The sequence below is a fragment of the Dermacentor andersoni genome, chromosome 11 (assembly GCF_023375885.2).
Source record: "Dermacentor andersoni chromosome 11, qqDerAnde1_hic_scaffold, whole genome shotgun sequence".
Lineage (NCBI taxonomy): Eukaryota > Metazoa > Arthropoda > Arachnida > Ixodida > Ixodidae > Dermacentor > Dermacentor andersoni.
Window position 1 is genome coordinate 65203205 of NC_092824.1, and position 16517 is coordinate 65219721.

The 16517-nt window shown below is 47.6% G+C and overlaps 1 protein-coding gene across 4 annotated transcripts in view; it reads left to right on the plus strand.

Annotated features, from left to right (window-relative positions):
* Positions 1–6045: 6045 nt before the first annotated feature.
* The window catches only part of LOC126517781 (uncharacterized), a 68633-nt gene continuing 58161 nt past the window's right edge, over positions 6046–16517 (plus strand). For all 4 annotated transcript variants that reach the window (XM_055064566.2, XM_055064568.2, XM_055064567.2 and 1 more), the window contains exon 1: positions 6046–6132. In XM_055064566.2, coding sequence (XP_054920541.2) covers positions 6082–6132 — 51 coding nt within the window. In that variant the 5' untranslated portion in view covers positions 6046–6081. The remainder of the gene's footprint in view (positions 6133–16517) is intronic.

Below are 16517 nucleotides of genomic sequence, written 5' to 3' on the forward strand. Positions count from 1 at the left end.
TATTGTAATTTACGAATTGATGCCGGTGAGTTTGCAAGGCCTATCCATTCGGAGTAAACTTTTAGAATGACGCCAGTTTGGCGATATACGCCATGAAGCTTGCCCTGAAAATGCACTGTTGTTACTTACTTCTTTTAGCAAAACGCTCTTTTATGCGTTGAAGCACAATATAACTGAACGCCCATATCATTGGTCCCGCACATTGGGAAATAATATCTCGAAGCTGGCGTCATCCCGGAAATTCATTTCAAGTGGATACGCTTTGCAAGCTCACCGGCTACAATTCTTAAAGTTGGAATATGTGCAGTAAAGTAATTAATTCAAAAGATAATTAGTGGATTTCTGTTAATTCATGTAATATGCGTTTCGACTGCTCGTGCAGGTAATGTCCGCCTCTCTGAATAAGCCAGCTCAAGGAATAGAAAAATTACATTATCTGCAAGAAGCTATCTTTCTTAAATTCCATAAAACTCATATATGATCACCCTGCATATAGGCGCACCTCATTCGCTTTGTAGTTATCCGCCTGAAAAGATATGTTGGTCGATCCCGACGGCAGTGCAGTAAACACCATGCCTCCATGCGCTAGCTGCCACGAGCGAAGAATGCGAGAGTTTCCACGTGACCTACGCGCCGGACGTTTCAAAGAGAGTGACTTTGGCACGAGAGGATCACGAATGTGATCGTGGTCGGACGGTTATAGAGCACTGAGCTGCTGGGCGGGAAGACAGCGGTTAGATCACACCCTCGGTTGTCACACATTTTTGTGCAGCATTATAGGCACACTTAATCCACTTTGCAAGTATCTAGTAACTGAAAACTCGGTGTGTGGAGCATACGCGAGCGTGACGCAGTCTGCACGAAACAGTAGGTTTGCAGGAGAAACGAGGCGTACGAATGTCACTATGATACATTAGATTGTGCGAAGTCGCCCGTTTCGACAAGTCACAACCATCCCAATCTGAGTGCGCTATCGTGCACTTGCAAGTCACATTCGGAAAAAGACATGAAGGGGCGCGAAATAAATGTCCTAGAACCATCCGAGGGCATTCGGAGCCCCTACTATGCATTCGCAAATGGTTATAAGGGATGAAGGCGTTAACTAACCTTCTGAGGAGACGACGTGTTGAGGTACATGACAGAAGTTATGAGCGATAACTCCGGCAAGAAAAAAAAAGCGTATAGTCCAGGCTCAACCAGATCCAGCAACAGAGACGCCTGAGAGCGAAAAATTAAATGGAGAAATATCTTACTGTAAAAAAGCAATGTGCCTAATAACATGGAGGCAGCACCAGACAAAATCCCTACGCAGCTAATCAGAGAGATGGATCCAAAGAACAAGGCACAGCTGGCCTGTGCCATCGAGCAAGTGATTAAAACGAAGAAAACCCCGACTGGCTGTTGGGAAAGCAAGGTGAACCTTGTCTGAAAGGCATATGTGATAAGGACAAGACGAGGCCGTACATGACTGCCGACAGTATATAACGTGGGGGTACTATATATAAAATGGCAAAGCCAGCCATAAAATTAGAGCTGTCGAAGCGGGTAGAGAAAAATGTTATATTTGGAAAACTATACCAAATGGGTTCAGGCCAAGCAGCCGCTTACAGGATAATACTGTACTATAACTAAGTGCATAGATATTTCGATAGCTCAGAATAGACCCTTATGAATGACATTTCTAGATAATAATTGGTTGTCGAGGCTTTTCGTGTGTTATCGACACGTGAAGGTGAATGCGTCAGCAAACCATCCGCAAGTCTAACCCCAGGTGAAATAGGACTCTAATGCGTCGCAACGACAAAGCAAGCGAAGGCGATGTGCATGCCTTGTGCCTGGTATTTAAAGATTACTCTGTTATCTGCCTATTTATATAAACGTAGTCCTAACGTGTCCGAAATAATATAGTTGTTAGTTAGCGCTCCTGCCTGTGTCTCGCTCCGTGTTTCCTGCTCCCAAACAACGCGGTAAGAAGCCTATCGTATCCCCAACTATAGCCCCAGGTCACGGCACCTCAATTTCATGGAAACTTTTGCCTAATTTTGTACACGCTCACGGAGATCGCATGGTCGTTCTATATCTTCGCCATTTACGTCGTAGTGATTTCCGTGTCGTCCGCCCATTGTCATCATGCCTCCGTCGTTCCGCCGTCATTCCGTCTTCGTCATACCAGCTTTGTCAACCTATTGCCACCGTCATGCAGTCGCTGTTACGTCATCGCGGTGATTCCATCGCCGTAATGCCACTGTCGTCATCGTAAAGTCATCGCAACGTCGTCGTAGTCGTTCCGTCGTTCGTGGCGCCGGCACGCCTTCGTCGTCATTTTGGCATCGTCCCAGCGTCGCCATGCTGGCCACGTCATACCGACGCTTTTTGATCATGCCGCCGTGACCGTCGATTCGCCGTCATCCTGTCGCAGTAATTCCAGTGTCGTCGTGCCAGCATTGTCATTGCGTCGTTGTCGTCATTGCGTCGTCTTAATTCCTTCGTAGGTCACGCGGGAGTTGCGCGTCAGCGATCCGCCCAAGTTTACGCCGAACGAGTAGATTCCCGGTGAAAATGTGTCAAACTTCGTCGTGTGCTTTAAGGCTAAACCCCACGAGAGCGATTTTGTGCGCGACAGCGACGAGCGACGGCTGCGAGCGACGGATCGTGCTGTCGCTATAACAGATCGCTCGGTCTTGTCGCTCAATCGCTCGGTTTTGCACATCTATAATTCGTCGCTCGTCGCCCGGAAGTGCTATGAGCGACTAGCCAATAGCGCGAAGCCGGAAGTGAATGTACGTTACTCAAGTACTACTGATTGTCGCACGGAACGAGCAAACTGTTGAGTTTTTATACGTGCAAGAATAAGAACCTACTGCAGGACCTTCAGAGATATCTGATGCTGCTCTTTACAGTAAAATACATCAACTTAAATTAACAAAGCACGAGTCACGCTAGATCCTACGCGTAGTTGCTGCCCTCCTGCCGGCAAAACCGGGGAGACGTCGCTTGAAATCGTCGCTCGCATCCATGGGGTACTTGTAGGCGACGAGCGAACGCGACAGCCATCTCCACCGCATCGCTTGTCGCTGTCGCGCGCAAGATCGCTTCCATGGGGTTTATACTTTATACTTGCAAATAGTCGCTAAACAAGAACAATTTTCGCAAACAATGACAACTTCGCTTAAACCTATTCCCACAGCGCGTGGGATCCCACATATTTAAAAAAAAATAATGTTATAATCGTTTGGTTTGAAAACATATACGAGTGTCAGGGACGTAGATAAGTGAATGAGCTGGTGCGGTACTGGTACATGGCATCAGTATTTACATAGAACACGCAAGTACATAGAGCAGCCTTATTCTGATCTAGGAAAAGCGATGTATATATCTTCCAGCAGATTGCTCAACCTTTATATTTCTATCAAAACTCGCTAATATAAAGTTTATTAGAAAAGAAAAGCGAACCTCAAGTGAAGATAACTAGGCAAAGTCAGGCTCTACGACTCCATCACCGAAGTAGTCAAGCCCTTCGATAGGGAGCTTCAAAGTGATATGAATATTCTCCGAAGACTACGTTTGCCTTTGCTGCTTACACAACGTGAATAAGGAAGAGAAATTATAAATATTCACGAAAAGCATGTCGAGAAAGCTGTTGTTGGCATCGCGTTTGTCGTCACTTCATCGTTTCAGTCTTCGATTGCTCGAGGAGTTTGATAAGAGCACTCAATGGCTGAGGAAGAAGTGAGCCAAAAAAAAAAAAAAAACGAAGCAAATATGCATACATAAGATACCGAACGCGGGTTAACACAGCTCCGCTTTAGATCGTTTAATTTTATTTTCTGCAATGCGCGCGTACCCGGACGTAATTGTTTCAAGTAGCACACATTAATTCCTCTATGCCCTCCTGAATGTGTCGCCACGCTTTCCTCACGTAACGATGCGAGGCAACCCACTCACACCGGCTCCTGCGAAGGCAGCGTGCCCTGGCGGCAACCGCGGCGACACCGACCACCGCACTGCGCAACTGGCTCCGGGGGAGTGCGCGCGGTTCACTCCGGGCCCAACCCGAGACTATCATGGTGGCTGAGCGGGGCCGACTTTACTCCGCGGCGGAGCGGGCGCAATGCGCATTTAGTGCAACACAAGCAGCGCGCGCTGGCCGCCTCTCTCCCAGTGCCCCGAAGCCCTCCGCCACCGCAGCGACACCCCGCGGCTCTCCCCCCCCCCCCTCTCCCGAGAAACCCAATTCCCTGGAACCTCGTCTCTCGCCCGCCGCTCACTGTCCCTACGGGCGAGCCCGCCCGCCCGCCTGCGGCGCTCGCTGACCCGTCCACTGCAAAGCGACTCGCAGTGGCCCGTCGCGCGGGAAGCCACTAATTACGCCCTAATGGGGAGAAGGGAGCGATGCGGCAATCGATGATGATGCGCCGCCTTCCGTCGCGAACCCTTCGCCTTTTTTTCCGCCACTCCGAGCCCTTCCCCCTCTCCCCGAGCAGTAAGAGTCCCTCACTCTCTGCTCCGCCGAGACGGCTTCCAAAAGGGACTGCCCGCCGTGCTCGAACAACAAGTAAACACTCCACGTTTCGGGGGTCGGACCGAATGCTCCTTTTTGCGCGGACCGGAGTCCCTGCATATGCGAAGCGCTCGGCAGGGCATGGTTGCACCTCTGAAGCCGGAGTGTTTTTGGGGTTATTTTCGGCGCCGACCGGAGAAGGCGAAAGCGTTGGTGCCGAGCGATGGGTGAGGCGTTTGGGGCGACGTAACCGCATTATTTAAGAATTCTTTTCCTCCAATTATGGAACACGTACTTCGCAAATGCTATCGATCCATCATCGTTCGGGGTTACTTCTGGTGCTTAGATAAGTAATGCAATGAGCGACGCCTGGTTGGAACAACGGGCAATGACTCCACTAGTTGTAACTCCCCCCTTCCCCTCAACTCAAGCGCTAGCTTAAGTATACCCAAAGGTGATCGTCAATAATATGACTCCCGCATTTGCCAAGCGTGTATATAAGCCAAGTCAGTCTGCGAAGTCGCGCACTGAAGCCACACTTTTGAAAGTTTTTCACTTACAAGTGGGTTGCTGTGGAAGCATTCAAACAGAAAATACCTCAGATACTTCATTACTTCCTGTTCCAGAGCAAAAAGAAAGAAAATGTTCTCCCCGTGCAAATCTAGCAGTTCATCGGGAAACGTTTGCTCTGGGTGCAGTGAGTTCTGGTCAATTAAATGCACCCATCTAAGCCAAATATTTGGTAAAAACTTCTATGTGCGCGCTTTGAAAGAAATGTTACATGAGGGGGCTGTAACGCTGATATAAACATGTAGCGAGCTGATATTTTAAGAAACGGAACAGTTTGTTGGCTTCAATTTGCAAGCGCCTCAAGACTGTTGCACCCCGCTTTGAGATAGTGTGTGGAACAGGTCTAGAATGCAGGAATATGAAAAATAGGTCTGGCTGCGTGACGCACACTCTAGCGTCAAAGCACTTAAATCAGAAGAGAAAGTCTCAAGGGTCGAGCACTGGAACTCGAGCCTCACATCAAGTTACTTGTTCTTTCTTTCTTGGATAAAAACGAGCGTCGTTTATTATTTTTGCGCACCTGAGCGAACACGGGTGAGGTCAAACTAAGACTCAGGTTCTCGTAGCCATGTTTTCGCCACATACAGAACTAGTTACCGGGGAACCGGCCAATCGGAGTGCGCACTTGGCCCGTGGCTGTCGGAAGCCGGGCACGCAACCCTACTCTGCAAATGAGGTAGAGTTCCTACTTTCCATCCAGGCCGAGGAAGTCGTCTCGGAGTGCGCGGGAAGAGGAGGGGGGGTTGCACCATGGGGCGCGGGGCGCGGCCCGCAAGCTATTGACTTCCGTCCACCCCCTTGGTACTCTGCGACGCGCTGCCCACGGCCTTCTTCCCTCGCGCGCGCGTTTTTTTCCCTACGGCGCGGCGGCCAATCGGGAGCAGCGGGGAGAGCCCCCCGGTGGGAGGGGCCCCACCGAGCGAAGGCCACGCCCACCCCAGGGTTCAGCCGCCGGTGGCACTCGTAGAGTTCGCGCGGGGCGTAAGGACGGTTTTTTTGCTCGGGCCCGCATGGACGCATCGCCGGGCTTGGTCGGCCCCATGTCGCTCAAGTTCGCCCAGGTGAGTACGCGGCTGAGCTGCGCATTCTCCCAGTGGCACGCTTTGAATTCAGCTTGTTCGGTTACCGTCCCGTGGAAAGACAGGCCAGCTGGTTCTAGTGGAGGCGGACGACAGAGACAGGCTGTAAGGTCGTCTTGACCGGATGATCACGTGACATGGTTACCTGCCCGTGCTCGCTGGGGTGTCGCGTAATGTGAGAGAACAGTGCGTTCAAGTTGCGCCTTTATGGTATGCAGGATTTTTCGCTGCATTTCATTAACACGTCACGCTAATGAGCTGCTGAAGTCCGCGTTAATCAAGTGAATTGTAATAATTCGCGCTGTCGGATGTATATCGCACGGGGTTTTTTGTATCGAGGGGCCTGTGGTCCTGTAATCTAATCGTGCATATTTACGAGCCGTAATTTTCGATAAACGCGAAGAATGACTAATTTATGCGCCAAATGTAGCAACGTTTACACAAGCACTTCGCCTCGGCAAGATTGGCATGGACGTATAGTTGCTGCTGTCTTTTAGACGCGTTCGGCTCGAGTAGAAAGAAGCCTTGAATCTATGCTGCGACACAAGAGCATTTGTTTCGCTAAAGAAGACCACGGATACCCTCAACTGCCATCGACTCATCCATTTGTATCCGCGTGCCTCTTCGTTCACCAAGTATGACAGCCTGTCACCAGAGAGTGTCATCACACTGGACCTGCGTTTTTCGCCATCGCCAGCCTCAAATGCCGATCCCGGGGATTTGCGAAAACACCTTCGTCAAGACGTCAACCGCGGCAATGCAAGAAGATGAAGTGTCATTCGTCAAGTCCCACATCAAAGTGTCGCATCCTCGTAGTTTGCTTGCCTATACGTTACAGTGTTCAACGACTTCTTTCCCAAAGCTGAACAACAACTCCAAGGCGCTGAGGGATAGAAGGAGAATAATATGTCCTGCATAATGAACAAGAATTATCAGCAAGAGCTGTGCACCACGTCGTTGCCTCTACGTCTTGGAGACCCATAGGGACCCCTACAGAAACCACACCACATCGTGCGATGGACCCTCTGGGCAGTGCGGGGACCATTACAGCCACCGTAACGCTCTGGATTCATGCGAGTGCATCTTCTCGACAACTTGTGCGTGGCAATACACATGTGAACCTGCGATGTCGCTGTTCTTGCTAAAGAAAGTTCTCCGTCTTGTACGCGCCAGCTCAAGGCGTGAAGAGCCGCTAATGACGTGGTGTTTGACTACAGGGCACCGATGTGGCTGAGGAAATGGTGCCTTCATTGACCAGACTTCGTCTTCGGGGTGCTGGTGCCAGAACCAGGTGAAAACAGAAGGAGATGCAAGCACATAACCCGGAAGCGCCATGAACTTGCAAGATTTGGGTTCAGAAAAAAAAAATAGACTGTATGTGCCGACACGCCTTAAACGGTCCTGACACGTCGCTTGCTTCTCAATCAGCGATGCTGGATTTGATGAGAAACGTTCACTGACAACCTCATGCGTCGTCGTGGACAAATGTTTGGAATCAGTGGGTGCAGCTGCATACTAATTTTACAGGATAGACATAGAGCCTGAGGTTCCTCCGTGTGTGAGTGCTCCACCAATGTAGTGTATGGCCAAATTCGTTGATTCACGCCCTTTTATTTTTTTCTCTGCTACCATAGTGGTGAAAGTCCTACTTGCTCTGTTACAACTCGTCATGAAGAATATTTTTATTGCCGTGTAAAAAAAAAAAAACATCGTCTTTGGGCAGCGATCCCTAACCATGTGCCATTGCATGGTTGGCGAAAAAGGATTATAATCGTGCGTGCTTGGTCGTTAAAGCCGCCTTCTTCCTCGTGCAGTGATCGCCGCTAGCATGAATGGCGAAATTCGAACACGAATCAAACAATGGTTCTCGACTACAAACATTGACCCATTCGACAGACTCCGACCAAACGACCTTCGTTGAAGCGTTTTGCGATTCGCACACAGCTTTAGCATCGCCGGTTTTGCAAATGTGTCGTCTACCTAACAGAGACATTTTTCCTATCAACTTGATAAGCATCCATAAGTATTTCCTTGCATTGGTTGCAATTTTAGACACATCGATACCTGTTCAATGTTTCCGTGGTACTAACAGATTTCAAATAGGTACACGCTGCAGCTTTGTGCATGCCACGGGAACCACAAATTTTGCGTCGGATAGTGCGCCTAACAACGCGAATGTTGCAACAATGACTAAAATAATTATTTATTTTGCAAGAAAGAAAGGAAGTTAGATTGTGCTATTCACTGTGGTTCTTTAAACCTACTACACAAACTTTAATTTGACGCACCCTCATTTTACGTTTAGAGAAACATTTACTTCTTACATTTCGAATTCAAATGATTGATTGATCTATGGCGTTTATTGGAGCAAGGGCCAGCTATGGCCAAAGAGCGCCATGATATATGGTAATGAATTGTGTAAGTGTTGAAATGATCAAATTAAGTTGCAAATGTAAATGTGATGTGGCTGTAAGGAGGCCTAGAAATGGATCGCTGTAAACTGAGTAAAATATATAAGAATCAAAATAATGACAATTCAAATAAATGTGATAGAATTGTCTTCTTTAGGCAACCGCTAAGTCAAATGAAATTTCTCCACAAGAAGAGTGTAATTCTAGGGACGTCTGGGAGGCAACTATATTTAGGCAAATTAGCTCCCTATACCAATATTCTCAAGTTGGTATATATCTTTTTTTGAAAAATAGAGCGAAAGACTTTGCAGCAGAATAACCAAGAAAGAAGGAGAAGGTATCGCAAGTCTAAACCGTACGGGCACTGCTCCAGAAAGTATCACTGTGTTGTCAATTGATTAAGATCTCGGCAAAGGTCAGATAAACCATGCATGTATCGCTTTAATCTGCAAATTATTTTGGTAAGTTAATTAGCCCATTTCAAGCGTACGTGTCACACTTGTTTTTCTTTATGCATAAATTTCGAATACGTTTTTGTTGTTTTTGACTTCTACACACGTTACTTCTATATTTTTGTGAAATTTTCTTTCTCGGTCAATATTTTTTCTATATTATGAGCATAAATGCGCCCCAAACGGTCAAGACAATGGCTTCTTGCTTTGAGCACAGTCAAACGCCATTATAATGCAGGGCTTCGGGCTCGTGTGCGCAGGGACTATGTCCACGCAAGTGTACGGACAATCCCGCAATGCAAATATCAATAAACCCCGCACTACGGGCTACTCAGACTGTGCACGTTAAGATAATAATAGTGTTTTGGACTCCGTACTAACTTCACGATGCACGGAGTGTACATAGCTATTAGCCTGCAGACAAAATACGAGTCCGGGGGAGGGGGGAAAACTATTCTGTAAGTGTTCACATAGTAGACATGTTCATTTTGTCCGCTGCTGAAGCTCTCATTGGCTGCTGGGCTGGGACACGCGTCAGAAAGAGACAGGCGCACCCAGCAAATCAGCACTTCGGCAGCAGCGGATGAAATGGAGATTTCCGCTAGGTGGACACTTACAGAATATTGTGTATGTCATTAAAATGGACGCTGCAGAGAAATGTATGGTTAGCTGGCTGTATGAGTAAAATATCCTTCTACGATGCTAAGGAGTGTGGAGGCTTCATTAGCCAGAAACGGAACTAAAAACGAAATATTAGTAGTCTTTGCAATTTTCCCATCCATCCGTAAGAAGGTTTCTCACAGCAAGTCAAGCTACCACCTTCGCTATGCCGGCAAGCTTCGGATGAGAAGAACGTGCAGCTTTACTTATAAAGCTAGCTTTCCGTTCGCGAAGAGATGCCATGTCCAGCTGAAGTTAGCGAATTCTTCTGGTTAGCATGCCCTTCTTTAATGCGGCTGCCTCGTTTAGTTTTACTGATTACCTGCTTCTTCTTTTTTTTTCTGTGCACTTATTTTGGTCGAATGTACCGTAAGACAAGTTTTTTCTCATTATTCTAGCTTTTCTGCTTGTTTTCTTTTTCTGAGACATATTTAAAACCATGCTGTCTACAAAACGACACAACCGATCACCAACTCTTTATTTATTTTTGAATTAACTACATACTTCGCGACTTTTATAACATGATCATTAAAGTACATAGGCCAGGGAAAAAAACATCGCTTTGTGTAGGATACGCTGTAAACAATAGTCCATGAACTTTCGGGACAGGTCTTGCGACACAAATAATTTAGTAATATTCTCACAAGAACTCGTATAAACATTTGTATTACAAAGTAAGGTAACTGGCACAGAAATAACAGTAGAGCAGATCATCGTTATTATCATCAGCCTATGCTTAGGTTCACTGCCGGACGAAGGCCTCTACCAGCGACCTCCGATTACCCCTGTCTTCCGCTAGCCGATTCCAAAATCTGCGTATACACATTTTCTAATTTCATCCGCCCCTCCTAAATTTCTGCCGCAGTAGCACAGATAGCGCGGATCAACTAACACTCTGTCTTCGACGATGTTGTTCTTGTTGTTGCCTCAAAACATGGCTCATACTATTAGCTGGCAAAACATTATTGTCTTCTTCCACCTCACAGCAATGTATTCACTCCTCTTGAAACGTGCGCAGCCTTTGCCCGTCCCGTCCATCGGCCCAAGCATAGTACTGTCAAATGTATTTAATGGTAAGCACATAAAGTATTTGTGGTCCGACCTATCTCACCATTTTGGCTAAGCCCACGGCTATATTCATTCACAGTTCGCAAATTTTGAGGCGCCAAGCCTGACTGAGGATACCCATCACGGTATAGTACATTCAAGTGGCAGTCAAGGAAAGTGACATCCTGCAAGCGCGAAACCTTTTAATGCAAATATACCGATCGCTCTTGGTGCCGGCTGTACTTGTCCGCATTCTTACGCGAAGCGCTTTTTTTTTTTTAAGTTTCATGTTCTTGTTCGATTTTCGATGATTCACGGTGAGATTTCGTTGCGAATTGAAATCGGAGGTATCACATATTTCCGCCTGGCCAGCGAAGGATGATTAGTAGTCAATACCCGCAGCACTGGACAAGGCAAGATTTGTTAAACAACATTTTGATTGGTAACGAAGATTATCAACAAGTCCCTTTCAACAAATTTTACCTTGGTCGCAACTGTCTTTATTCACCATACTCTGCGAATTGCAGGGGCGAAAATGAACTCCTCGTCTTTACAAGATCTCAACAGCTCAGAGTAGCCATATCGCAAGGCAGACAAACGTCCGTATTTTAATGTTCCACATATACTCGAGTTCGAGTGGCCAATTTGAGTGCCCCGCGATTAATCGCCGCCCCTTATGTACTATTATAAAGCGTGACATATTGACACCGAACACTTACTTCGTAAGACACTCGAGTGAAAGGGGAGGAGGGGGGTGGCGTAAAAAATCATAAAACGGGCCATTATGGAAACATTAGTGGAAAAAACAGCAGCTCCCCGCCAGGTTCTCTTCGGTCGCATTCAAGCGGGAAACGGAAGATGTAATCGCGCTGCGAAAGGACAGCGGTGTCAAACGCTAGCAGCAAGGAGGGGGGCGGGGGTACAGCGGGAGGAAAAGGCGACGAGCAGAAATCCCCGAGGGAAAGAAAAAGGGGGGGGGGGGTGCAACGACAGAACGACCAAGGGACAGAGCGCAGGCGTTTCAGCGAGGGGCAGAGTGTAACTAACGTACAGAGACAAATAAAGGCCGCAGATGCAAACACCGGAGACACACTCACAGGCGTACACAGACACAAACAAGATAAAATAAAAGAAGCTGCGGATTGAGACAAGCGTCCCTGTTCTCGCCTCGTCCTGCCGGTTCTCTCGAGGGAAGGGCTCGAGGAGCTCGACAGGAGCGGGACACTGGAAGAGAGCCCGGGGCCGAGCCGCGCAAAAGAGCCTAGCCAAGCCGAGGCAGCGCGGGGGACAAATGGCTCTCGATTAACGACACCGCTGCCGCTCCGTGCCAACCCCCCCCCCCCCCCTCCCTCCTTCAATGTCGCCGCGGCGTCTTCTTCCGTGACAGCCCCGAGGCTGAGGCTATAGAATCACCTCCCCCCCCCCCTTCCCCCGCATGCACGGCTCTCAACCCGGGGCTTCTTTGCGGCCGGAAAGGGTCTCCCCGCTTTCCCCATTTCTCGACGAGCCTCACGGTTTTCAGCGCTGCCCGGCCGGTCGTTGACTATGTGTCTCCCGGGGCGTGTGCAGAGAAGAAGCAGGAGTACGGACGCACGTTTACGGATGTATACGCGATCGGGGTTGTCTCTGCCGGCTGTGTTTGCCGTGAGAAAACGATCGAAAGAGACAAGACCGAAAACGGGATGGGGAAAAGACGGCGACTTCCTTTCTTCCCTAACCCGCGGGGCCTATACTTTGCGGTGTCGCTGTCATCACGACGGTATATTGGACGACTTGGTGTCGAGTAGAGTGCGTTTGTTGCGTCGTCTCAAGATTACTTTGCGCCTACGCAATCTGGTTGCGGGCCAAACTACTTTTCTCTGCTCGGTATTGGGTTTCTGAAACTGAAATGTTCCGCGGCGCGAATGACTTAACTGATGACAGCAGTGACACTGGTTCTACATTGCTACAGCGTACACCGCGTGGAGTGGTATAACGCGGTTCGGCCTTGTGGCAAGCAGTAGTCCAATGCGGGGAAGCTAACAGCAGGTCCTGTAAATCTTGTCGTGATGCGACAGAGACCGTGTTCGATGCGAAAGAGGAACTGCAACGTCAGTACGTCGAGTCGGCGCAGTTTTCTTTGTTACGCTATCGTGGAAACAGCAAGCTTTAAAGTTTTACTCTAATTCGGTTAGGAACTTCATGTATTGCTTTTGTTACCGTCATTTCGCACTCTGTTCGGAGCACGCAATTTTAATTTAGCTTGTACACTGTACCATTACTTCGTGTGTTTACACCATTACACCGGCGATGCTGTCATGTGCGTTAAGTTCTATCCGCCAATTATTGGTTAACACAGTTGAAAACGAATCTTGAGCGAAATAATTGTAGTCACAAGCGAATATTCACCCTAATCGTATGCGAACTTGCGTACAACTTTGATGTTGTTCCAGGGATAGCACATAGCTTGCTTTGCAACTAACCGATAAAATAATGTATATCGCTATACGACCGAGATTACGCGCCAAGCATTTAATTAAACCAAAAGACACACTCTTACGGGTTTCACTTCTCAGTCGTGCGACCAACTGGCACGTCTCATGTGTTGGCAGCACAGTAACAGGTAATTAGCTGAACGTTGTTAATTTCTTAATTACCTTATATTTATCATGCATTAACGCCTGCCTATTTAAAGTATTCCGCTAGATAGAGGAGAATCGTGCGGCCCACATAGAATATCTTTTCACTTAGACTGAAAAAAAATAAAAATAAGAAGACCAGTTATATTGGGTATTATGCTGTGTATTTCTGTGCGCTGACATTGCAGCTTCTCTTTTTTTTTTTTAGTCGTCGGTGGCAGATATCACAATTTCCAGTCCTTCAGCTGGTCTACTCGAGGTGTAGACCAGCCTTACTTGAAGAAGAAATTGAAATGCGCAATTTGCGAATCAACGAGAATTCGCCAATTACGTTTTTAACTAATTACCTTACGGCACATATTGCAATTAACAAGTTGTAGCCGGTGGCTCTGCCATGAATACCCACTTGAGAAGAATTTTGTGGAAGATATCGGTTTCGAGACATGCGCCATCACAAACTTTCAGTAAACGAGCACTGTAGCACCACGCAGTTACTTTCTTTAACAAGACACCGTTTTATGCATTGAAGCACGAAAGTAATCTATTTCTTCGCAATGTTCGGGAATTATTATCTCGAGGCTGGCGTCGTCCTGAGAATTGGTTCCAACTGCATCCGCCTCATGACCTCTCTGGCTACAATTCGTAAATATCAATATGCACCGTAAGGTACATGGTCAAAAACTTAAATTACTCATTTCTTGTGAATTATTTTATGATGTGTTTGGACATTTGGGCATCAACGTCAGTTGAAAGTTAGCCCTGCCCTGTGTCTCTGTCACGTCACTGTCCTTTTGAATTGCGCTAAAGGACTTGCCATTATGACCAAATAATATCCTCCTGTTCGAGCAATACATCTCAAGAATTCGAACTGTGCTATCGACGACACGTGATCTATTTTTATTACTGGTACTGGAGGTCGCAGGTTCGAGCAGGGCAACTTATTTGTCAACAAGCAGCGCTTCATTGGCGAGACACCATTAGCTGTGCTACCCGCCTCCGCTATGCGCCGTACGCATCACGCAGGACATGCCGCTTAAAGGGACGCTTAAAGGAAACACAGCAAATCAGTTTAGAATGATAAAGTATTGTCTGAGAACTCTATTGCCGTCAATTTCGCGATAATAGACAGATTATTAAAAATATGAAGGTCAATTGTAAGTTTTTCAGATTTCGCGCCGAAACCGGAAAGCCGATACGTAAGTGTGACGCCACGGATTAAAAAACAAATACTTCGTACTTGGACCTCGTTGGACTCAGTTAAAGTCATTGAAACTTGTCACGTTCAGTCCATGGCTCCTTTAGAACACCGTGTAGTCTGTGTTTTTTTCCATAAATAATTAACTAGCCTAGCTGACGTAGTCAAAACCTGTGACCTCACGGCGGGCTGGTGCGGGAACTCCACGGTGGCATCGCCACCCGTCTTTAGTTCATGAGCGTTTTCTGGCTTACCAAGCGTCTTCTCGCGGTGAGAGCGGTGCTTTTTTATGGCGTTGTAAGAGGGTATACTCTGCAAATACAGGTGAAATCATTTTTTCTCTTTAGTGTCGCTTTAAACTTTGTTCCTTGGCGATTGCGAAGGCTCGGTCTTAACTCGCGGACAACTTTTCTTGGCTATGAAGCGAAAGCAGACGGGGGCGAAGCTTCTGCACATGACTTTATTCGTACACAATGTAGTCCGGGCGCGCTCGGCACCGGTTTCGCCAACCTCGCACAACCTCTTTACTTTAGTGAAGGCAGATTCAATTAAATCGGCGTGAATCAAGAGAGAGAGAGAGAGAGAAAATGATAAATGAAAGGTAGGGAGGTTAACCAGGACTGAGCCCGGTTGGCTACCCTACACTGGGGAAAGGGAAAAAGGAAAGGGAAAGATTAAAAAAAAAGAGAGAGAGAGAAAGTCCACTGGAGATATCAGTCGGTCACTCAGTCCGGATCATAGACGCTGACTCAATCCGGTCGCTTTCAAATATCGCAGCAGCGCTTTTGTGGCCTTTTGTAGCTGTGATATGCGAGGCCATGATCCCAAGATCTTGTTCAAGGTGAACGGCTTTCCATCTAGCTGATTGAGAGCTGTGCAGAGGTCTTGCCTTTCATTTTCATAAGATGGGCAGTAGCACAGTAGGTGTTCTACGGTTTCCTCGACACCGCAGGCATTGCACTCGGCGCTATCAGCCATTCCAATCAGAAATGCATAAGCATTTGTGAATGCGACGCCCAAACGTAAGCGGCACAGCACTGTTTCCTCATTTCGCGGAAGACCTGGTAACAGCCGCAGTTGCATAGAGGGATCGAGGGAATGCAAGCGATGGTGAGTGAATTCAGGTGTCAATGTTTATTTACATGCAATATGAAACAAGTTCCGAACAGCGTGTATCGCAGCCTGCGTCGGAGCTCCGAAGCAGCCGTATGGAGGCGTCGCTGACGTCGGTAGAGCCGGCGCAGCAGTCCGTTCGCGACACTCGTTTTGTGCATGCCGAAGGTTGCCATTTCCAGATGGATTCGCTTGGTTTCCGCGCGGACGCTGCAAACACTCTGCGTGTGTTTGCGCTTGTGCTTCAACAGTCTTTTGCTGCCGAAGTTGGTCAACACTCTCTCAGGGGAGTCGATTGGCGGGACAGCAAGCGACAAACCCTCACCAGAAGACACGGGCGCGCCATTTTGCGTTCGATCAACGTGCAAAACCTGCGACGGTCTCGGGTGCGTGAAAACTGGAAAGAGCAAACTAAACGTACAATAAAATACCGACAGCTGACCGGTGAACGTTACGTATCGTTTCAAATTAGGTGGTGTAAAAAAACAAAACACAAAGAAAATATTGTTTTCTCTCTCCCATGTAAGAAAACGTGAACGAAACCGCGGGACTATACTTCCAGCAGCGCTGAAAGAGGCGTGCTTAGTTTTCGTAGCCTTCGCTTCATAGCCAAGAAAAGCTGCGCACTAGTATAGTTAGACCTGCAACGTTTGTAAAAAGAGAGGCCTAATTTCCACCCGAACAGGGACGAGCACGTGCAACTATCATTTGACAACAAAATGGTCGCAAGCTAACGAGCAGAAGACGCAAACGCACTTCTCACTGCACGTTTCCACCATCTATGGACAAGTGCCTTGGCGACTGTTCACGGCCAACCTCATTGCACGTTCAGTGATCGTTTACTCGTGTACCGACGCTATGGGGCAAACAG